This window comes from Saccopteryx leptura, chromosome 9, assembly GCF_036850995.1.
Source record: "Saccopteryx leptura isolate mSacLep1 chromosome 9, mSacLep1_pri_phased_curated, whole genome shotgun sequence".
NCBI lineage: Eukaryota > Metazoa > Chordata > Mammalia > Chiroptera > Emballonuridae > Saccopteryx > Saccopteryx leptura.
The window spans coordinates 74,645,685-74,669,955 of record NC_089511.1 but is presented as its reverse complement, the minus strand read 5'-3'; the positions used below and the strand labels follow the sequence as shown (position 1 = coordinate 74,669,955).

Below are 24,271 nucleotides of genomic sequence, written 5' to 3'. Positions count from 1 at the left end.
GCCTACACCTTCTAACAGGTGTTAATCTATCCTTTCTGGCCTACACTTTCTAACAGGTGTTAATCTACGAGATTATCACATCAAGCCACTTTTAGGGAGTTCCTCGCAGGGAGCTCTTTTTATCTATATAGTTTCACACACACACACTAAAACTGGGCCCTGTGCAGAGGGTATGGCCTTGCCTATCATATCTCTACATCAGTGGTAGTCAACCTGGTTCCTACTGCCCACTAGTGGGCGTTCCAGCTTTCATGGTGGGCGGTAGCGGAGCAACCAAAGTATAAATAGCGAAAATCTGACATAAAGTACTTGGTAAGTAATTATTATTATATGCTTTAACTTGCTGTAACTCTGCTTTATAAATTTTATAAAGTAAAGTTACTTCCCTACTTTATAAATCACCACTGTGGAACCAGTGGGCAGTTAGAAAATTTTACTACTAATAGAGATACAAAAATGGGTGGTAGGTATATAAAGGTTGACTACCCCTGCTCTACGTACTTGATTAGCTCTCACCTAGAGGGCGTAGCCTTATTCACTTGCTTTAGTGGCTTTTAATATTACATCCTAATTTATTTCTATATATTTAATTACTGTAACATTATATTACTGTAACAGAGTTCTTGTCCTATTGATGGGAGTCTCTGCCCCATCCCCTGAGCTCACTGGCTTGAGCCCAAGGTCACTGGTTGAGTAAGGGGTTACTGGCTCAGCTGAAGCCCCCCCCCCCCAGTCAAGGCACTTGTGAGAAGCAATCAATGAACAACTAAAGTGAAGGAACTGTGAGTTGACACTTCTCATCTTTCTCTGTCTCTCTCTGCCTCGCTAAAAAACAAGTAACCTCACTTAAATAATTTTTAAAAACTTACTTGATTTTAGAGAGAGAGAGGAAGAGAGAGAGAGAAACGTCAATTTGTTGTTCCACTTATTTATTCATTCATTGTTGATTCCTGTTTGTGGCCTGGCTGAGGATGAAACCTGCCACCCTGGCATATTGGGATGACACTCTAACCAACTGAGCTACCCAGCCAGGGAGAGCACTCATTTTTAATAGCTGTATAACATTTAATTGTATGGCTATCCCTAATCTATTTAAACTGTCCCTTATTGATGGACTTTTAGATGTTTTAACCTTTTTCTATTATAGATAGTGCTGTAATCAATAGCCTTTATGTATATATGTTGCATTTGTGCAAGTATTTCTCCTCTAAGATACATCTGTGGAAATGGAATTGCGTTCTGGTTCTTTATATAATTACATTCTTCAAAATGTACCCAAATTCACTTTCTTAAAATTGCATTTCAGTTTTCTCATGTGCAGATAGTCTTTGTTTTCATTCTGTTTTGAAACTCTTGTTGTTGACGTAAATCTTCTGGGCCCTTAAAGTAAGATTTAATAAATGTAGAGATAGGGCTTTGTCACTAGAACAGTTAGAGATTTAGAAATTTAAATTGCTTATGTAGTGTTTGGTAATGTAACTATTTTTTGCCTTTAAAATTAATATGTATGGCCTGACCTGTGGTGGCGCAGTGGATAAAATATTGACCTGTAATGCTGAGGTTGCCAGTTCGAAACCCTGGTCTTGTTAGGTCAAGGCACATATGGGAGTTGATGCTTCCTGTTCCTCTCCTTTCTCTCTCTCTCTCTCTCTCCTCTCTAAAATGAATAAACAAAATCTTATAAATAAATAAATAAATAAAATTATTATTCATATCTCTCATAAATAATTTTTAGATTCCCCCCCCCCCTTTTTTGGTCCCATATATCTTTTGCTGTAGGTCTCTCTGAGTGTTCTTAGATGTAGTTGTCCCTTTACTCTTTATACCAATCAGGCTTGAGAAGAAGAGAGCAGAAAATATTTTAGCTTGTTTCTGTTTTTACATCCAGGACTTTGGATACCAAATAACTGTTTTAGAACTGACTGGTTTAATTTTCTTTCTTTATTTTATTTTAGATCTTACTAATTGATTTTTAGAGATAGGAGAGGAGAGAGAGAAAGAGAAAGAGGAGGGAGAAGGTGGAAGCATCAGATACTCATAGTAGTCGCTTCCTGTATGTACCTTGACCAGGCAAGCCCAGGGTTTTGAACCAGCCACCTCAGTATTCCAGGTCGACATTTTATCCACTGCGCCTCCACAGGTCAGGTAGATCAGTTTTCTTAATATCTTATTATCTTTTTTATGAATTTATAACTTTGACTCAATGTATGTCCATTCTCAATTTAGCAAGTTTTTAGCTTCTATCTTGCACTTACGTCATAAGACACTGTAATAACCTAAAGTTATTATCTCATTTTTCTATACTATGTATGAAAAGGCAGGCTACTTTCCTCCCATCTTTCTTTTAGCACATAGGACAGTGTGTCTTACACAGTGGGTTTTCATAAATGTTGAATTGAATTTGTTTGGGTCATGATATAAAAATAATACAAATTATTTACAGCCCTATTGGGGAGAAGAGCCAAAACACATATTGAAAAAGTTAGCAAATTAGACAATAGGTCTAGAAATGCCAAAATATTCCAAAATATGATTTTGTACCAAATGTACCAAAATATGATTTCCAGACCATCAGCATCATCTGGAAACTTAGAAATGCAGAATCTCAGACTCCATCTCAAAATTACTGAGAGTGTGCATTTTAACAAGATTCCCTAAGTGACTCACATATATAAAATTTTGTTTTTGTTTTTGTATTTTTCCAAAACCAGAAATGGGGAGGCAGTCAGACAGACTCCCGCATGCGCCCGACCAGGATCCACCCGGCACACCCACCAGGGGGCAATGCGCTGCCCATCCGGGGCATTGCTCTGTTGCGATCAGAGCCACTCTAGCGCCTGAGGCAGAGGCCACAGAGCCATCCTCAGCACCCGGGCCAACTTTGCTCCAGTGGAGCCTTGGCTGCGGGAGGGGAAGAGAGAGACAGAGAGGAAGGAGAGGGGGAGGGGTGGAGAAGCAGATGGGCGCTTCTCCTGTGTGCCCTGACCGGGAATTGAACCCAGGACTCCTGCACGCTAGTCCGATGCTCTACCACTGAGCCAACCTGCCAGGGCCTCACATATATAAAATTTAAGAAGTACTGTTTTATCTAATACATTGTTTCAAAGAAGGGAGAGAAGATTTGAGCTAGATGAGTGAGGAGAGGTGAGTGAGCTCAAACTTCAAGACCAGGTGTGTTAATAATATCAGTGACTTAAGCAAAGAAAGGTTGAAAACGGTTCAAGTGGTAGAGATTTTGTATTAGGAGTTAAATGTTCGTAAGAGATAAATTGAGTAAATTGGAACTGATAGTAAGGAGACCTGAATGTCAGGCTGATGAATTTTCTTTTTAAAATGTTTATTGATTGATTTTACAGAGAGAGGAAGGGAGAGAGGGAGAAACAGCGACATTGATCTGCTCCAGTATGTGCCCTGACAACTGGCAACATACTGGATGGAGCAGATCAAACTGGCAACCTCTGTGTTTCAGGACGATGCTCTAACCAACTGAGCTATCTGGCCAGGGCAAAGGCTGATGAATTTTCATTTGATACTCAAGCAGTAGTCATTGAGAAGTTTGACCTGAAAAGTAATATGCTGAAATAGTGGCATTTAAAAAAAATTTTTTTTTTACTTTTATTAATTTTTAGAGAGGAGAGAGAGTGAGAGAGAGAGAGAGAGAGAGAGAAGGGGGAGGGAGGAGCAGGAAGCATCAACTCCCATATGTGCCTTGACCAGGCAAACCCAGGGTTTCGAACCGGCGACCTCAGCATTTCCAGGTCGACGCTTTATCCACTGCGCCACCACAGGTCAAGCCAAGAGTGGCATTTTAGGAAAGTTCACCCAGCAGTGGTACCCAGGAAAACTGGAAGTGTGAGAGTATAAGCAGGAACATAAATTAAAAAGTAATTGTAGTAAAATAAGCATCAAGTGATGAAAACAGACATGACTGGAAGAATAGGAGAGGCATTTCAAAGGAAGAAGAAAAAAATACTGAGTTACTCTACTGGAGTGATAGGTAATTTAATAGTGGTACTAGTATTGACAGATATATGGGATATTAAGAGTGATTTGGTGGGGAATGATGAGTATTTAATTTCATGCGAATACTGAAAGCCTCCTAACAAACTACTACTTCTTTTTAAACTAGATGTTTTATTTATTTTATTGAATATATTGAATGACTTGGGTTCACAAAACCATGCAGTTTTTTTTTTTCTTTCCCCATTTTTCCGAAGCTGGAAAGGAGGCAGTCAGACAGACTCCCGCATGCGCCCGACCGGGATCCACCCGGCATGCCCATCAGGGGGCGATGCTCTGCCCCTCTGGGGCGTCGCTCTGTTGCATCCAGAGCCATTCTAGCGCCTGAGGCAGAGGCCACAGAGCCATCCTCAGCGCCCGGGCCATCTTTGCTCCAATGGAACCTCGGCTGCGGGAGGGGAAGAGAGAGACAGAGAGGAGGGAGAGGGGGAGGGGTGGAGAAGCAGATGGGCGCTTCTCCTGTGTGCCCTGGCGGGAATCGAACCCGGGACTCCTGCATGCCAGGCCGATGCTCTACCACTGAGCCAACCGGCCAGGGCCTGGGTTTTTTTTTTGTTGTCTTTTTTTAAAAATAATTAAGTGAGAGGCAGGGAGCCAGAGACAGACTCCCATATGTGCCCGTGTGCCCTGACTGGGATTCACCTGGCAAGCCCTTTACTGGATGATGCTCTGCCTATCTGGGGCCACTGCTCTATTCCTTAGCAATCAACTTATTTTAGCCCCTGAGGCGAGGCATGGAGCCATCTTTAGTGTCCAGGGCCAACTTACTCAAATTGTTTGAGCCATGGCTGCAGGAAGAGAAGAATGAGTGGGAAGGGGTGGAGGGGTGGAGAAGAAGGTGGTCACTTCTCCTGTGTGCCCTGACTGGAAATTGAACCCAGGACTTCCACATGCTGGGCTGATGCTCTACTGATGAGCCATCCAGTCAGGGCCCAGTTAGGTGGTTTATTTGAGATTTATTTCTTTTAAAGATGCTTTTTTTGAAAATATATTATTCATTTTAGAGAGCGGGAGAGTGGGAACAGGAAGTATCAACTCCCATATGTGCCTTGAGATTTTTCTTGCTTCTTGAGGTAGGCCTGTAATGCTATGAACTTCCCTCTCAAGAATGCCTTTGCTGTGTCCCATAGGTTTTGGATTATAGTGTGCTCATTTTCATTTGTTTCCAGGTAACTTTTGATTTCTTCCTTGATCTTATTGTTAACCCATTTCTTGTTTAATACATGTTATTTATTTATTTTTAATTTTTATTTACTGATTTTTAGCAAGAGGGGAAGGGGGAGAGAGAGACAGGAATGTCAATCTGTTCCTGTATGTGCCTTAGCTAGGTATTGAACCATCAACCTCTGTGCCTTGGGACGCTGCTCTAACCAACCGAGCCATCGGGCCAGGGCTAATACAGTTGCCCTTCACCATATTGTGGTTCACTTTTCACTTTCTCACTGTGTTGCAGATTTTTTTTTTTTTTTTGTATTTTTCTGAAGCTGGAAACGGGGAGAGACAGTCAGACAGACTCCTGCATGTGCCCGACCGGGATCCACCCGGCACGCCCACCAGGGGCGATGCTCTGCCCACCAGGGGGCGATGCTCTGCCCCTCCGGGGCGTCGCTCTGTTGCGACCAGAGCCACTCTAGCGCCTGGGGCAGAGGCCAAGGAGCCATCCCCAGCGCCCGAGCCATCTTTGCTCCAATGGAGCCTTGGCTGCGGGAGGGGAAGAGAGAGACAGAGAGGAAGGAGGGGGGGTGGAGAAGCAAATGGGCGCTTCTCCTATGTGCCCTGGCCGGGAATCGAACCCAGGTCCCCCGCACGCCAGGCCGACGCTCTACCGCTGAGCCAACCGACCAGGGCTGTGTTGCAGATTTTTAAATTGTATATATCTAATTTTGTATTGTGGATTTTTTGCTATATTGCAGGATTGTGCGGTATATAGATATTTTTGTATATTTATTATTTTAATTATTTTTGTGGTAAAAGCATTTTCTAGCCTATAAAATTGAAAACAATATAAAAATATTAATTAAATAATATTAAAAGAATATTACTGTTTACTCACTGGTGAGTACCCATATAGAATTTTATATGTTGTTAAAATTATGTAATTTAAGAATGTAGAAAGTGTTTAAGAGTATAGGAAGTGTTTATAAGAGTGTGGGAAAGGTTAATAGCAGTTTGGGGAGGGTTTATAAAGCCTTAAAATATATATAAATAATAAATAAAAGGTAACTAACTACTTGGCGGATTTTTGCCTATCGCCGAGGGTTCTGGAACCTAACCCCTGCCATATACGAGGGACCACTGTATATGTAGGTGTTCCTATTTTGGGTGCATATTTGTTTACAAGAGTTATTTCCTCTTGTTGAATCAATCCCATTAGTATTATGTAGTGACCTTCTTTGTCTCTTTATTACAGCCTTTGTTTTGAGGTCTATTTTGTCTAAGTATTGCTACCCTGGCTTTATTTTTTCATTTTCATTTTCATGGAATATTTTTTTCCACACCTTCACCTTCAGTCTATATGTATTTTTTATATATATATATATATATATATTTTTTTTTTTTTGTGACAGAGAGACAGACAGGAAGGGATAGAGATGAGCAGCATCAATTCCTTGTTGCAGCACCCTAGCTGTTCATTGATTGCTCTCTGATATGTGTTTTGACCCAAGGCTACAGCAGACTGAGTAACCCCTTGCTCAAGCCAGTGACCTTGGGTCCAAGCTGGTGAGCCTTGCTCAAACCAGAGGAGCCTGCGCTCAAGCTGGCGACCTCAGGGCCTTGAACCTGGGCCCTCTGCGTCCCAGTCCGATGCTCTATCCACTGCGCCAACGCCTGGTCAGGCCGTATGTATTTTTTGTTCTGAGGTAGGTCTCTTGTAGACAGCATATGTATGGGTCATGTTTTCTTGTGCATTCAGCTTCTCTATGCATTTTAAATAGAGCATTTAATCCGTTCACATTTAAGATTATTATTATAAGTATTTATTCCCATTTTACTCTTTATACTTATGTTCCCCTCTTCTATTATTTTTCCCCTCCCTCCCTCCCTTCCTTCTTTCTTTTCTTCCTTCCTTCCTCCCCTTCCTCCCCTTCCTTCCGTTTGTCTCTTTTCTCTTTCCTCCAAAAGCAGGTTTGTTAACATTCCTTGCATTAACTGGTTTGGTGTTAATGACCTCCTTTAGTTGTTTTTTTAAATTTTTTATTTTATTTTTATGTCTGGGAAGCTCTTTATTGTTGACAGCCTTATGGGAGCTTCTTTGTAGGTAACTAATTTCTTTTCTTTTGCTTTTTTCTCTTGCTGTTTTTAGGATTCTCTTTTTGCTTTTAACCTTTTGCATTTTAATTATGATGTGTCTTGATGTGGGCCTGCTGAGTTCATCTGGATTAGGACTCTGTTTTCTGAACCTGTGTGACTTTTCCTTCACCAGGTTAGGGAAATTTCCAGCCATTATTTCTTGAAACAGGTTTTCTATGCCTTGCTGACTCTTTCTGGTATCCCTATGATGCGGATGTTGTTTTTTTTTTTTTTTCATTTTTCTGAAGCTGGAAACGGGGAGAGACAGTCAGACAGACTCCCGCATGCGCCCGACCGGGATCCACCCGGCACGCCCACCAGGGGGCGATGCTCTGCCCACCAGGGGGCGATGCTCTGCCCATCCTGGGCGTCGCCATATTGTGACCAGAGCCACTCTAGCGCCTGAAGCAGAGGCCACAGAGCCATCCCCAGCGCCCGGGCCATCTTTGCTCCAATGGAGCCTTGGCTGCGGGAGGGGAAGAGAGAGACAGAGAGGAAAGCACGGCGGAGGGGTGGAGAAGCAAATGGGCGCTTCTCCTGTGTGCCCTGGCCGGGAATCGAACCCGGGTCCTCCGCACGCTAGGCCGTCGCTCTACCGCTGAGCCAACCGGCCAGGGCCGCGGATGTTGTTAATGCTTGGTGTTGTCCCAGAAATTCCCTAGACTTTCCCCATTTTTAAAAGTTCTCTTTTCTTTTTGATGCTCTGCTTGGGTGCTTCCTGTTATCTTCCTGTTATCTTGTCCTCTAAATTGCTGATTCGAGTCTCTGCTTCATTGAACCTGCTGTTGATTCTTTCTAGTGTATTCTTTATTTTTTATTTATTTATTTTTTTGTGACAGAAACAGAGGGACAGATAGGGACAGACAGGGACAGACAGGGACAGATAAGCAGGAATGGAGAAAGATGAGAAGCATCAATTCTTCATGGCTCCTTAGTTGTTTATTGACTGCTTTCTCATATGTGCCTTGACTGGGGGGCTATAGCAGAACAAAATGACCTTTTGCTCCAAGCCAGCAACAATGGGGTTATGTCTGTGATCCCACATTCAAGCTAGCAACCCCATGCTCAAGCTGGTGAGCCTGCACTCAAGCCAGATAAGGTTGCGCTCAAGCCGCCTTGCTCCTCTGCATCCCAGTCAGATGCTCTATCCACTGTGCCATTGCCTGGTCAAGCTGTAGTGTATTCTTTATTTCAATTTCTTTTTCTAGCACATCTTTTCTTTATTTTATTTATTTACAGAGACAGAGAGAGAGTTAGAGAGAAGGATAGACAGGGACAGACAGACAGGAACGCAGAGAGATGAGAAGCATCAATCATCAGTTTTTCGTTGCGACACCTTAGTTGTTCATTGATTGCTTTCTCATATGTGCCTTGACCGTGGGTTTTCAGCAGACTGAGGAACCCCTTGCTCAAGCCAGTGACCTAGGGTCCAAGCTGGTGAGCTTTTGCTCAAACCAGATGAGCCCGCGCTCAAGCTGGCAACCTCAAGGGTCTCAAACCTGGGTCGTCTGCATCCCAGTTCAACCACCTGGTCAGGCTTGAGCATTCTTTTCTTTTTTTTTTAATTTTTTATTTATTCAATTTTTTAGAGAGGAGCGGGAGAGAGAGAGACAGAGAGAGGAAAGACAGAGAGAGGAGAGACAGAGAGAGAGAAGGGGGAGGAGCTGGAAGCATCAACTCCCATATGTGCCTTGACCAGGCAAGCCCAGGGTTTCGAACCGGCGATCTCACATTTCCAGGTCGACGCTTTATCCCCTGGGCCACCACAGGTCAGGCATTGAGCATTCTTATAACCACGTTTTATACTCTGCATCTGGTATTTTGGTTGCCTCCATTTCATTTAATTATTTTTCTGAAGATTTCTCTTGTTCTTTCATTTGGGACATATTTCGTTATCTTTCTATTTTGCTTGCCTTTTGTGTTTGTCTATCACTCCCAAGCTTCTTATGAGGGTTTTCTGATGTATATGTATTGTGGGTCTCAGTGTCACAATCTTATAGTCACCTGAGCCAGGTGCTGCAGAAACGAATCTTGTGTGGATTATGTGCCCTTTCCACCCCCAATGAAAAGATGTGTTTTAATCATTGAGGAAAATGTGACTGCATTAGATTTATTTTCTTTTAAATACTTTTTTATTTTTCAGTTACAGTTGACATACATTGTTATATTAGTTTCTAGTGTATACCCCGGTGATTAGACATTACATAACTTGATTGTTGACTGTATTCCCTTTGCTTCTCCATGACTATTCTGTAACAATCAATTTTTTTTATTCAATTGTTGTTTGATATGTATTTATTGCCATTTTATTTATATTTTTTATCTTTTCTTTTAAAGAAAATTCTTAAACATTTCATATAATACTGGTTTGGTGGTGATGAATTTCTTATCTTGGTTGTAAGTCTTGATTTCATCACTTGGAGTATTTCATGCTACTTTCTTCTGGCCCGCAAAGTTTCTGTTTAGAAATCAACTGACAGTCTTATGGGAGCTTCCTTGTAGCTGTTTTTCTCTTGCTGCTTTTAAGAGTACTCTTTTTTATCTTTAACCTTTCACATTTTCATTATGATGTGTCTTGATGTGGGCCTCTTTGGGTTCATATTTTTTGGTACTCTATGCTTCCTGGACTTGTGTGTTTATTTCCTTCACCAGGAAGTTTTCTGTTATTATTTTTTCAAATAGCTATTCTATTTCTTGCTCTCTTTTCCTTTTGTCCACCCACGATAGGAATGTTGATATGCTTGAAGTTGTCCCAGAGGCTTCTTACACTTATCCTCATTTTTTGGATTCCTTTTTATCTTGCTGTTCTGATTGGGTGCTTTTTGCTTCCTTATATTCCAAATCATTGATTTGTTTTTTGGTTTCATCTACTCTACTGTAAATTCCCTGTAAATTATTTTTTATTTTAGTTAGTGTATCCTTCATTTCTGACTGGTCCTTTTTTATGCTGTTGAAGTCCTCACTAAGTTCATTGAGCATTCTTATAACTAATGTTTTGAACTCTGCATATAGTAGATTGTTTATGTTTATATTTATATTGTTTAGTTCTTTTTATGGAGTTCTGCTCTGTTCTTTCATTTGGGCAGCCTCCTTGTGTTTGTTTCTATGTGTTAGGTAGAACTACTATATTAGGTAGAACTGCTACATCTCCCAGGCTTGATAGAATGGCCGAATGTAGTAGATGTTCCCTAGGGTCCTGTGGCACAGCCTCCTCAATCATCCAAGCTGGGCACTTGTGATGCATCTACCTTGTGGGCTCTGTAAACCCTCCTCTTGTAGTTGACCATTGATTGCTATTGGCACATCACTGGGGATATCTGTAAGCACTGGTTGTGACCACAGACCTCTATGGAGGATCAACTGTGCAGGGGCTTGCTTACCCGATAGAGCAAGACTCATTTCACTGGATCCACTCCTTGAGGTGGTTGGGTGGTGGTTCTTCGATGTGATCTGAAGCTGTCCACTGAATCTGCTGGCTCTGGAGCCTCCTGGGAGTTGCAGGCCAAGGTCAGCTGTCACCTGTGTTCTGCCCTGGGCCACCTGGCATGAGCTACACAGTGATTGCAGCTGGCTGCAACTTGTGCCGGGCTTGGAGGTGCCAAGGTGAGGCCAAGCTGTGAACAAGGCTGGCTGCTGATAGTGCTGGGCCTGGGGCCACTTAGCAAAAGGTATGGGGCATGGTGAGTCCTGATGCTGCCTTTTTGAGAGATTTGAGAGAGAAAATCTATCTTATGGAAAAGCCACTGGAAATAGCTTGGTTGGGCCTGCAATTTGGATAGGGTGGATCTCAGAGGATCATCAGGCAGAGCCAACAGTATTAGCCATGTTGATGGAGACTCAGATATGGCACCTGTCTGCCAGCTCTGTTAGGGGAGGGCTCAGAAAAGGAACAGTGTCTTCTGCCAGCACTTCTGTCTGGCAGACAACTGCTTCCCCCCAGCTGGCAATTCAGTTCCTCCCCATATGTCTCTGATGCCTTTCAAACTAATACCCAGTTCTGGAGCTCAGAGAGAGTGAGTCAGTAAGTCCATGCGTGGGCTCTTCATAGGAACAGCCTGGGACTCCTGCAGCCCTCTATCTTCCTCAGCCTCAATCTCACTGGCTTTACAGCAGAAGTTGTAGAGACTTCTCTTCTTGGCACTGGAACCCTGGGCTGGGGAACCTGAAGTGGGCCTGGGACCTCTTGCTCCTCAGGGGGACCTCTGCAGCTGACATATCCCTCCCGATATTTTTCCACTACATGTGCATGTGGGACCAGCCCATTCTGCGTCTCTGCCCCTGTGACGTCTTGATGTGGCTTCTCCTTTAATTCCTTAGTTGTAGTACTTCCATTTAGCCATAGCTCAGGTGGTTCTGATAATCATTGTTCTGTCATTTCGTTGTAATTTTGACGTGGTTATGGGAGGAGGTCAATACTATGTTTACCTATACTGCCATCTTGACCTGAAAGTATTTCAGTCTTAAATGCTGTTGGTCCATTCATGGGTAGAGTTAACCCTTAGGCTGGCTAACTATAGGGATAAACCTCATTCATCACATATGAGCTGGTGTTCTGGGGCAGAGTTGTTCCTGGCACAGAGTGGTGTCTGCTGGAGTCCCCCTTTGACTGTGCTGTGGGTGTGGCTAGTTGGGTGGAACTCTGGCATGGTTTAAATCCTATTCTGGTTGTGTTGGTTTTGGGCCCCTTTGGCCAGGGCTCAGGTGTAGGTTGATATCAGATGTGTGTAATGAGTCTTGGGCTTCCTGTCTGGAGCTACCATGCTATTCTCTGTTTGTGGCTGCATCCTCTGGGCCTGAGTGTGTGTGAGAAGGGCTGGCTGTATACCAGGATTGGCTTCCTGAAGTTCTAAGCTGGGGGAAGATCAATAAAAGTCCGAGGTTCCCTGAGCTCACATCTATGTGTCAGCTACTTTGCTCCTCCTGAAGTTGCCTAGACTTCCTCCAGAGTCTTATGAAGAAAGTCTATAGAGTGGGCCCAAAGTGATCATGCCCCACTGATCCTGCCACAGGGCTCAAGCTTGGTAGGACAGGGTGACCAGGCCAGGAGGATGGGGCTAGTGGGTCCCCTTCTTGGGGGACATGTGGTCAGGCACTCAATGGGGAGAATGTGGCCCCTACTCCACAGCCATACCACTCAGTTTCTGCTGGAGTCTCTAACTCTAGCTCCCCAAGGAGGAGTGCATCACAGGTTCAGGGTGGTTATAGCCAGCTGTTCCCCACTGCAGGAGCAAACTCAGTTAGGATAGGGGGTCACTTGGACTTATGCAAACAGATCAAGAAAACTTTCCATTGGCGGGGGTGGCATCTGCTGTGCCCAGGGGGGGGGGCAAGCTGTACTCCTCCCCTTAGCTCTGTAGCCATGCCTGCTTTGGCCCAGGACTGGAGTCTTTGGGGGAGAGGCAGTCCAAATGTTCCAGCTCTGAGGGGAGCCACCTTCCCCTACTCACCTCCCATGGAACTGAGCCCAGCAGGGTAGGGACAGTGGGACTTGGAGAACTAGATCAAGGCAGCCCTCTGCTGGAGCTGGCACAGCCCTTGAGAGCAGAGTGTGCTGCATGTCTCTGCCTCTCCCTCTCCCTCTCCCTCGTTCAGCAGCTGCGCTGCCACAGACCCTGACAGGAGGCTCTGAGGGGGTCATGCCAAAGGTCCCAGCTCTGAGCTGTGCCCCATTTCCCTTGAAGAACAGGACAGGGCCAGTGGGATTTTGGAAAGTAGATCAAAGCAGCCCTCTGTTGGGGTGGCCCAGGCCTGCGGGAGGGGAACAAGCTGCGTGCATCCCCTTAGCTCTGCCCAGAGACCTTGAGAAGGGAGTCTTCTGTTGGGGGTGGTGCCTGCCTAACCCATGGGGCGGGGGAGATATCTGCCCCTGTTCCAAAGCCACACAGTTCAATGACTATCTGAGAATATGCCAATAGTTTCTCCAGAAAAAGCACACCAGGTCCTTGTTGTGTGCAGCCAACAGTCCTTTCTGCCAGACTTGAGCTTGGCAGGGCGGTGTTGCCAGTATTTGGAGAACAGGGTTAGTGAACTCCCCCAACTGGTGCTGTAGGAAAAGGAGTGACTGACCCTGGAAGTTGGCACCTGAGGGTGGTGTGAGATGTTGACTCAGGTTGGGGATCTCAGTAGCTGACCCTCCAGATCTCTCTCCAGAGCCGTGCCACCCAGAACTCATCATGGCTTCCATATGGCCTAAGTCACCTTCCCTCTACCAGAGCCTCAAGTGAGTGCCCATAGGTGAGCCCCTGGGTGTTGGCCTTTAGGAGAACATTTGTGATTCTAGCAGACTTTCTCCTCTTTCTAGTGGACAGAGTCCCTGCTAATTTTTGCTGCCAGATGCTATGCAGGCTTCTCTTCCCAGCTCTGATGCTTTGGTTGGGGGTCTAGGCATGGGGTTGAGATGCTCTGCTCCTTGAGGGGAGGGAGTTTTGCAGCCAACATACCCCTTCAGCTTCTTGGCTGCCACGCCTGGGTGCAGGGAACTGTCCCTCCCTGCATCTCTCCACCCTTACCAGTCTCTGGGTAGCTTCCACAGACCCTCAGATATAATACTCCTCTTTAACTTGCTTCAGTTGGTCATTCAGGTTGATTGCTCTGTAAATCCTATTTGGCACTTGGAGGAGGTATGTGTAGCTTCTACCTACTCTGCAGCCATCTTGGAACTCCTGGCTTCTGTCTTAATCTGCCTATTCTTACTCTGTTTTGTTTGTTTGTTTTTTGAGAGAGAGAAAAGGAGGAAGGGAGAGAGATGAGAAGCATCAATTTGTAGTTGCAGCACTTTAGTTGTTCATTGATTGCTTTTCATATGTGCTTTGAGCAGGGAGTTCTAACTGAGACAGTGATCCCTTGCTCAAGCCTGCAACCTTAGGCTTCAAGCCAGTGACCATGGGATCATGTTGATGATCCCACACACTTAAGCTGAATGAGCCCACTCTCAAGTCAGCTACCTCAGGGTTCCGAACCTGGGACCTAAGCATCCCAGGTCAATGTTTTATCCACTGTGCCACCACCAGCCAGGCTGATTAAAGACCATGTGTTGAGAAGATTATCCTAGATTTGCTTTAAGATAATAGAGGGGGGGAAATAAGATAATTGAGGGAAGGATAGTTGTTGGAGTACAAATGAAATAGAATTAATGATGACTTGATCATTACTGAAACTGAACATTAAGGTTACATGCACATTCACTATATTAGGTTGAACTACAAGAATTTATTTATTTTTTTGTATTTTTAAAACAGTTGAGCCTGACCAGCTGGTGGCACAGTGGATAGAGTGTTGGACTGGGATGCGGAGGACCCAGGTTCAAGACCCCGAGGTCGCCAGCTTGAGCGTGGGCCCATCTGGTTTGAGCAAAGCTCACCAGCTTGGACCAAAGGTCGCTGGCTCGAGCAAGGGGTTACTCGGTCTGTTGTAGCCCCATGGTCAAGGTACATATGAGAAAGCAATCAATGAACAACTAAAGTGTCACAACAAATAACTAATGATTGTTGCTTCTCATTTCTCTCCGTTCCTGTCTGTCCCTATCTATCCCACTCTCTGTCTCTGTAAAAAAAAAAAAAAAGTTAAAACAGTTGAATTTTGGCTTGACCTGTGGTGGTGTAGTGGATAAAGCATCAACCTGGAACACTGAGGTCGCTGGTTCGAAACGGCTTTCCTGGTCAAAGCACATATGGGAGTTGATACTTCCTGCTCCTCCCCCCTTCTCTCTCTCTCTCCTCTTTCTAAAAATGAATAAATAAAATCTTTCTAAAAAAAGAACATAAATGTTAAAAAAAATTTAAAAACAACTGAATTTCAGTTCAAGCTGATACTGTTCTCTCTACTTTTAAGTGTTTGAAATTTTCTATAATAAATAAATACCAAAAAAAAGACAATTGGAAATTTTAACACTGACACATTGATGTTATTGTTACCATTTTAAGACAGCCCTGTTAATTAAAAAAGTTAATGTTTTCAGAGCTGTATACTGAAGTATATACAGCTTAAAATGATAGCCTGTCTTGGGTTTGTGTCAGAACAGTCCAGTGTGCTGGTGGGGAGTGAGGGAGAATATTGAAAAAATAAGATTGGCTATAAATTGGTATTTACTGTAGCTGGGTGATTAGTCTATGGGCTTTCTTATATACTATCTTTAATTTGTGTGTGTGTATGACAGAGACAGAGAGAGGGACAGATAGGGACAGACAGGAAGGGAGAGAGATGAGAAGCATCAGTTTTTCGTTGAAGCATCTTAGTTGTTCATTGTTTTGCTTTCTCATATGTGCCTTGACTGGAGGGCTATAGCAGAGAGAGTGACCCCTTGTTCAAGCCAGCGACCTTTGGGCTCAAGTCAGCAACCACGTGGTCATGTCTATGATCCCACGCTCATGCCAGTGACCTGGTGCTCAAGCCAGATGAGCTCGCACTCAAGCCAATGACCTCGGGGTTTTGAACCTGGGTCCTCTGTGTCCCAGTCCAACGCTCTATCCACTTGGTTAGGCTATCTGTAGTTTTTAATAAGTTTGAAATTTTCCAAAAACAGAAGTTTATAAAAATAAAGAAAGCCAGGATTTAATCCAGTTATATGTATATGACTACAGAATGTTAACTTTTAGCCATTATACCAGTGTTTCCCATAATGTGGTATATCACTGTGTAAGAGGATGTCTGTGGCACATGGAAAGTGTTTTAATATTTATGTATTCATTTTAATGTTACCTTCTCTTTGGCAAGGAAACTATTTAATATTTTCTATTTATGGAAGTATTGTAAAGCACCTTTGAAAACAGATTTAAGTTAAAAATATACCATAAATAATAGTAATGATAGTATTCAGATATGACAGAAATTGTATGGTATGAAGAGAGTGAGGTTGGAACATTTACTTTGCTGTATTGACTCCACTGGTACCAATGATGAAATGAAAAAAACATTTTATCAGCTTTGCTTTTACCCCTAATATCCACATATGAATACCAGCCAAACTCCTGAAAGAGGGTGTATTCTGCACAAGACCCTATGACAGTGTTTCTCAAAGTGTGCGCCAGGGCACAATGGTGCGCCCTAGAAGATTTCCAGGTGCACCCTATGGTATTCCAGAGAGATATATGCCTGTTGGGGACCAAAAAACCAACAGGGGTTTTGAAGTTTAGATTTTGGGGGGACAGAGGTGTGGGCAATTGGCTGTAAGCTGACAGTCTGCCCAACCCCCCACCTCACTTGCCTGATTAGGTTGCAAAAGGCTGTTAAGCTGTGGTGCTGGATTATTTACACTACCCCCATGTTCCCTGGAAAGACTGGAGGCAAGTTTCTTCTATCCTTTGTTTGGTGTAAAGTTAAGATGATATGTATGGTGGGGGTTTTCTGCACTCAACACAATTAAGAGTAAAAAGAGAGGAATTCTTCAATGTATTGACGAGGAAATGAGAGTTTGCCTTTCAAATATATGCCCAAACATTGAAGAAATCGCTAGGACACATCAGGCTCATGTTTGTCATAAACACAAGAATGAAAAAACTTAACACATTCGCACTGGGACCTGCCGAATTTACTAAATCTTATTAAGAATGTATCTATTATATAAAAAGATAACTTTTTTGTCTTTTTTTATTTTTAACCCCTTTTTACAAATTCTAAAAAGCATAACTCAAAAAATATAACAAAAATGTTTTTTAATGTCAGAATAAATTTAATTTTGTCATATTTATTTCATTTAATTACCATAAAAGCATGTTTGGACTTTATATCTTTTTCTTTAATATTTGACTTACTTATTATAACATATTTCTCAGAAATTTGTATATAGTGCACCTACAATTACACTTGTAGTATTTTAAATGCGTCCCGACTTCAAAAAGTTTGACAACCAGTGCCCTATGACAATATATAAATATATCTTCAAAGGATTTAACCATTATAAGAAATTACAGAGGACACTTTTTATTGTTACAGCATGTCATATCCAGGTTATCCCCCAACGGGCTACCCACCTTTCCCTGGATATCCTGTAAGTATTGCCACTTAATTCTAAAATAGCTTATGTCCTTGAAACAGGTGTATAGGACTAACCCATGACAGATTTTACAGCTATGCTAGAGCGGGGATCATAAACTCAAGTGCCCAGCAGAATGAGTGAAGGTGGGAGTTGTGGGGAACTAGAGAGCGTCTTGCATTACCCGTGGGAAGCCAGCAGCTCCTCAGCTTTAGTCTGAAATGGCTGTGAGGGAGGCAGACCCCATGTTGCTAGATATTCCAGTTCTTCACGTAAAGCAAGGAATCTGGATCTTACATGAAATTGCCCCAGTTTTTTAAATTGGAACGTTAACTTTTTTAGATGTTAAATGGTAAATAAGTCAAAATGTGTGAAAGCTAAATTCATGCCACAAGTCACTGGTGTTTAACCTTTGTGTTAGAAGGTTTAAAATAATTAAGAAGGACTGGACTCAGAGATATCAAATTGCAGTAGACTAGAGGGCCCTTGATTTGTAGTTCTGAGACTTAGTATTTGCAGTCCATTTTATAAATATGCTATCATGTTCTGCTGTGTTTATGCCTATACTAGGAGGATTAAATTTATAGCTGAGGCATAAGTGAGAATCATACATTTCAGTTTTATACTCATAAGTACTGAGAATAGAAAGAGAGGCCTACAGGTAAATGATAATGTATGTACCCTTATGTAAAGTGAATAGCTGGATTTATATAATAGGAGAGATAAGAATTGTGAATATGTTCCCAGATCCCTATGTACTAAACTGGACTTTGGTGACCATTTCGTCAGTATAGGCTAATTTGCTGAAATAGACAACCCAAATATCACAATGACTTAACACAATTAAAAGTCATTTCTTCCAAACTTTGGTCTCCTGGAAGTCAATGGAGATGGGGTTGGGGGTGGGGATAAGGCTTTATTCCATATAGTCTCTCTCTCTTCTTTTTGAGAGAGAAAAAGAGAGAGAGAAACATTGATGATTTGTTCCACTTATTTATGCATTCATTGGTTGATTCTTGTATGTGCCCTGACCAGCGATCAAACTTGTAACCTTGGTGTATTGAGATGATACTCTAACCAACTGATGTACCTGGCCAGGGCTGTTCATGTAGTCTTTAGGTTCCCAGGCTCCTTCCAGGTATTGGCACTACCATCCTCTAGCACCTTGGAGTCCTCTACTGGGTCCTCTGCCTTCAGCTGGCAGGTGAAGGAAAAGATAAGAAGAAAGAGAAGAAGAGGATTGGGCAGGAGGTTTTTAGGGGCTGGAAGTGGTGTATATTAATCGATCTGCATTCATTCACCAGTATTTAGTCATATGGCCCTAGTTAACTGCAGGGGTTCTGGGAAATGTAGTCTAGCTTTGTGGCCAGGGGAGGAAGTTTAATAACACATAACAATCTCTGTGGCACTTAGCTGTTCTGCTCTGAACCCACCTCCAAAATGTCACAACCCATTTGTAACTCAGGTCACCTTTTATTTATTTATTTTATTTTAAAATTTTTTTGTATTTTTCTGAAGTTGGAAACAGGGAGGCAGTCAGACAGACTCCCGCATGCGCCTGACCGGGATCCACCTGGCATGCCCACCAGGGGGCGATGCTCTGCCCATCTGGGGCGTTGCTCTGTTACGACCAGAGCCATTCTAGCACCTGAGGCAGAGGCCACAGAGCCGTCCCCAGTGCTTTATTCCAACTGGAGCCCAGGCCAACTTTGCTCCAGTGGAGCCTAGGCTGCAGGAGGGGAAGAGAAGAGACAGAGAGGAAGGGGAGGGGGAGGGGTGGAGAAGCAGATGGGCGCTTCTCTTGTGTACCTTGGCCGGGAATCGAACCTGGGACTCCCGTACGCCAGGCCGATGCTCTACCACTGAGCCAACTGGCCAGGGACAACTTTTATTTTTTTCTATTGTTCAACAGGGCAGATGCATTGCAGGGGAGCTATGAATTCCTTCCTTAGGGTCAAGAGGTGGATCTTTCTCATATTTCTAGGTGCTAGGAAATTGAAGGAACTAATGAGCTTTGTCAATTGTTCCTGAAGGTTTGGAAAGAACCTGGTTCTTATTCCCAAATAGAGAAATAGACCCCTGACAACAGTAGAATTAAATTTAACTAAGATCTAACAAACTAGTATCCTGAAAAATATAGTATATTGATAAACTAGTATAAGATACTAAGAATTCTAATGTAAAAGAACAAGCTAGACTATAACAGTTATTTCTGTTTGTTTCTTTTTTTAGATGGGTCATATTTCTCTATGATTGCATTCATTTAAATTTTCTGGTTTTTCAGCCTGCGGGTCAGGAGTCTTCATTTCCCCCTCCGGGTCAGTATCCTTATCCTAGTGGCTTTCCTCCCATGGGAGGAGGTGCCTTTCCAGCAGCACCAAGTAGTGGCTACCCAGGAGCTGGAGGCTACCCTGCCCCAGGTGGTTACCCAGCCCCTGGAGGTTATCCTGGTGCCCCACAGCCAGGAGGCGCTCCATCCTATCCTGGAGGTGAGTTATGAGTTGAGGAATTCATGATGATTTGGGGTTGCTGCAGTACCTTTTCCTTCTCTCCTTTATCCTCTTTATTCCTGCTTGTTTTCTATGAGGTCAGAATAGCTCTTAGGCCTGACCTGTGGTGGCGCAGTGGATAAAGCGTCGACCTGGAAATGCTGAGGTCGCCGGTTCGAAACCCTGGGCTTGCCTGGTCAAGGCACATATGGGAGTTGATGCTTCCAGCTCCTCCCTCCTTCTCTCTCTCTGTCTCTTCTCTCTCTCTCTCTCTTTCTCTCTCTGTCTCTCCCTCTCCTCTCTAAAAAATGAATAAAAAAAAAAAAAAGAATACCTCTTAGCCTACTTTCTTTCTTTCTTTTTTTATTAAGTTAGAGGTGGGGAGGCGGAGAGACAGGCTCCCACATGCACCCTAACAGGGATCTACCTGGCCCCCTGTGTGGGGAGGTGCCCTGCCTATCTGGGGCCTCTGCTCCATTGCTCCACAACCGAGCTATTTTAGTGCCTGAGGTGAGGCTATGGAGCCATCCTCAGCACCCGGGCCAACTTTGCCATTTGAGCCATGGCACAGGAGGGGAAGGGGGGGAGGGAGGGAGAGAGAGAGAGACAGAGAGAGAGAGAGAGAGAGAGAGGAGGGATGGAGAAGCAGATGGTTGCTTCTCCTGTGTGCCCTGATCGGGAATCAAACCCAGGATTTCCACATGCTGGCCAACACTGTACCCCTACACCAGCTGGTCAGAGCCTACTTTCTACCTTAGACAGCAAGGACATTGCTGGCAGGATAGAGGAATAAAGGTTCTCAGGGGTCCTGAAAACTAGGTGGAAGCTCAAAAATTCTGTTGCAAAAGGAATTGGAAGAAATCTCATGGTAATGAAAGACCAATATATAACAATTTGATTATTTCTAATCTTAAGAAGTGATTAAGGCATTTCAATTAGCATGATTGTGACCTTTAGGATAGTTTCATCCAAAGGTAAAAAAAAGAACTTAGTACTTTCTTTTTTTTGTGACAGTGACAGAGAGAGTCAGAGAGAGGGACAGATAGGGACAGATAGGAAGAGAGAGAGATGAGAAGCATCGATTCTTCATTGCGGCACCTTAGTTTTTCATTGATTGCTTTCTCACATATGCCCTGACTGGGGGCTCCAGCAGACCGAGTGACCTCCTGCTCGAGCCAGCGACCTTGGGCTCAAGGTGGTGAGCCTTGCTCAAACCAGATGAGCCCGCGCTCAAGCTGGTGACCTTGAGGTCTCAAACCTGGATCCTCCACGTCCTAGTCCAACGCTCTATCCACTACGCCACCGCTTGGTCAGGCAAACTTAGCACTTTTATACTGTAAGTTTGTAAGGCAAATGAGTGAAGTAAAAATTTAATTTACTTTTTAATGGGGAAGGAGTTTGTGAGAAGTTGAACTTAGACCAAAAGAGACCGAAAGCATTACTAGCATATTTTTTTCACTGTTAATAGTAGATATTTTTTTAAAGTGTCCTCTTTAATCATGAGAACTGTCATTAGAGTTTATTTATTCTTTTCTCTGGTTCCTCCAGGCCCAGGGTTTGGAGCCCCCCCAAGTGGAGCAGGATTTTCTGGCTATCCACAGCCACCCTCACAGTCTTATGGAGGTGGCCCAGCACAGGTCCCACTACCGGGTATGTACCAACTGTCCAGAGAAAACAATAGCATGAAAATTTGAGTTTTTCATTTGCCATTGAGAGAACTTAGTTTAAGTTTGGGATAGTTGTCAACAATGTTTATGCTAAGTACCTCTATAAATAATTTTAAACACATGGTTTCATGAAATTTACTTTATTATTATTGTTGTTATTAAGTGAGAGCTGGGGAGGCAGAGAGACAGACTCCCGCATGCATCCCAACTAGGATCCACCTGGCAAGCCCCCTCCCCCGGTGTGGGGGGGTTATGCTCTGCCCATCTGGGGCCATTGTTCAGTTGCTTGGCAACTGAGCTATTTTAGCACTTGAAGTGAGGACATGGTGCCATCCTAAGTGCCTGAGGACAACTTGCTTGAAGAAGCCATGGCTGCGGTAGGGGGAGAGAAAGAGAGAGAGAAGGGAGAGGATGGAGAAGCAGATGGTTGCTTCTCCTGTGTGCCCTGACAGGAAATCGAACCCAGGACTTCACACACCAGACTGATGCTCTACTGCTGAGCCAACTGGCTGGGCCAATTGTATTGATTTGATGGAAAAGTTTTATCAGTAAGATCAATGGTGGGATTCATCCAGTTTGTACCTGTTTGGCAGAACTGATACCTAATTTTTTGTTGAGTTCAGCGAACCGGTTGTTAAAATGGCACTTGTAATCAGGGTTCTCTCTAAGGTGGATGCTTGGACAGCCACCCAGTGTAGAAATTACAAATTTACATTCCTTACTCTTTTTTAATGTTCATCTGTGCAGCAGCGTATTCTAAGCACCCGTAGTAATGTTCATTCTGTCCATGAGTGAAAAAAATTGCAAGTGAGGATGCCAATCAAGAAGCAATATGGAAATATCTTAAATAACAGTTTTATTGTTTTTGTCAGGTATTAATATTTTTTCATCAGTATTTTAAAACTCTTTCTTATAACATAATCTAGTTTTATGTACCTCTTTTATCGTTCTTATTTCAGTATTAAATGCATGAAATAATTAACTACCTTTTGGTGTATCATTTTTTTAGACTTAAAACAGTTGTTAGGGCAGAGAACCAGTTGTTAAATTATTTGAATACCACCACTGAATAAGATCGAAATAAGGACCCACTTTTTCAATTTAAAAAAGTAATGTTCCAAAGTCAAAAAGCAAAACCTTCAGAAAAACATCTCTGCTCACTTCTATACCACAAATGAAACAACTTTGAGAACTGTCCTGACATTCTTTCTTTTCAGATGGAGTGAGAATTTAATCTGGTTTAATTGTTTTAAAAAGTATTATTTGTTAGGATATTATATAGCACATGGAATATTTTAAAAGGTTCTTATGACCAAAGTTTGTTTTAGATTTAGTAAATTATACAAAATTATCCTAGTGAATAACAAAATGTGAATATTCTCATATATATCCATATTCATAATAACCAATGCTGTTTTGAAAAATTAAACCATATAAGACCTGTTTGCTGTATGTTTCTAAACATGTAGGTGGTTTTCCTGGAGGACAGATGCCTTCCCAGTATCCTGGAGGACAAGCTCCTTACCCTAGTCAGGTATTTTTCTCCCACCTTTTACATTTAGTCAGGATAACTAGGTAATGCCAAAGAAGAGTGCCACTCTGCTGCCACATTAGAGGTGTCCATGAAGCAGATGAGATGGTCTAGACCAGTGGTGGTCAACCTGGCCCCTACGGCCCCCTAGTGGACGTTCCAGCTTTCATGGTGGGCAGTAGTGGAGCAACCAAAGTATAAATAAAAAGATAGGTTTCTATAGTAAGTTGTTTTATAAAGATTTATTCTGTTAAACTTAGCGAAAATCTGACATAAACTACTTGGTAAGTAATTATTATATGCTTTAACTTGCTGTAACTTTGCTTCATAATTTTTGTAAAGTAAAGTTACTTCCCTACTTTATAAATCACCATTACTGTGGAACCGGTGGGCAGTTAGAAAATTTTACTACTAACAGAGATACAAAAGTGGGCGGTAGGTATAAAAAGGTTGACTACCCCTGGTCTATAATATCAGTTAAGACTTTAAACTTTGCTTCTTATAGAGTCCATGCTCTCTTTGGTTTATCTGTTTTAAGCAGTATCCTGATGACTTTGACAAGACAAACATAGGTCCCTTCTCACAGGTGATGATACATACACCTTTTTCATAGAGATTCACTTGGGCTCTTAGCATGGGTTTTAGTTCTTTTTTTTCTGTTCTCTCGCTGGCAGTTTATAAATAGGAACTTGGGTGACTGGGTGATTGGTATATCTGGCACTGTTTTATGAATTGTGGTTTTGCTTTCCATTTTTACCTTTATAACTTTCTACTCTTCTTGCAGATCAGTACAGAATCCTTTCCTTCCTATCCTGTTTTCTCTCCTGTTTCTTTGGATTATAGCAGTGAAGTGAGTAAGGTTTTCTAATGTTCACTAATTACTAGGTTTCCTACATTTGTTTCTGATTTCTTGTGTATTTGTCTCTCACCACTTTCTCCTGAGGGCTCAACTGTATCTGATTTACCTTTATGTGTCCTTGTGGTGCTTGTCCGGGTTTTAAGCATGGAGACAATTAATTGTCTATTGAATTAATTTCTCAATAGCCTCAGAAGGTGTTCTGTATGTCAAATCTTTGCCCTATCTCTGTATAGCACCTTGTCTTAATATTAAATTTTATTCTTTAATTGCCTTGTTAATTGTTTATGTCCTGAGCAAGTTACTAGGAATATAAAGTGTCATTTTATGCTTACCTTTGTTTTTCTTATTTATTTTTATATTGTCTATTCATAAAGATCTAGCATTTCAATCTTTTTTTAAAGGCTGAGGTGGGAGAAGGATTACAATACTAGAAGAGAAATACCA

The 24,271-nt window shown here is 42.7% G+C and overlaps 1 protein-coding gene across 3 annotated transcripts in view; it reads left to right on the top strand.

Moving 5' to 3' along the window:
- Positions 1-24,271, top strand: part of ANXA7 (annexin A7) — a 48,203-nt gene that overhangs the window by 2,473 nt on the left and 21,459 nt on the right. For 2 of the 3 annotated variants that reach the window (XM_066348856.1, XM_066348857.1), the window contains exons 2-6: positions 17,242-17,296; positions 19,566-19,770; positions 21,319-21,420; positions 22,907-22,971; positions 23,753-23,818. In XM_066348856.1, the coding sequence (XP_066204953.1) occupies positions 17,243-17,296; positions 19,566-19,770; positions 21,319-21,420; positions 22,907-22,971; positions 23,753-23,818 (492 nt within the window). In that variant the 5' untranslated portion in view covers position 17,242. The remainder of the gene's footprint in view (positions 1-17,241; positions 17,297-19,565; positions 19,771-21,318; positions 21,421-22,906; positions 22,972-23,752; positions 23,819-24,271) is intronic. The other variant, XM_066348858.1, reaches the window with a different exon arrangement.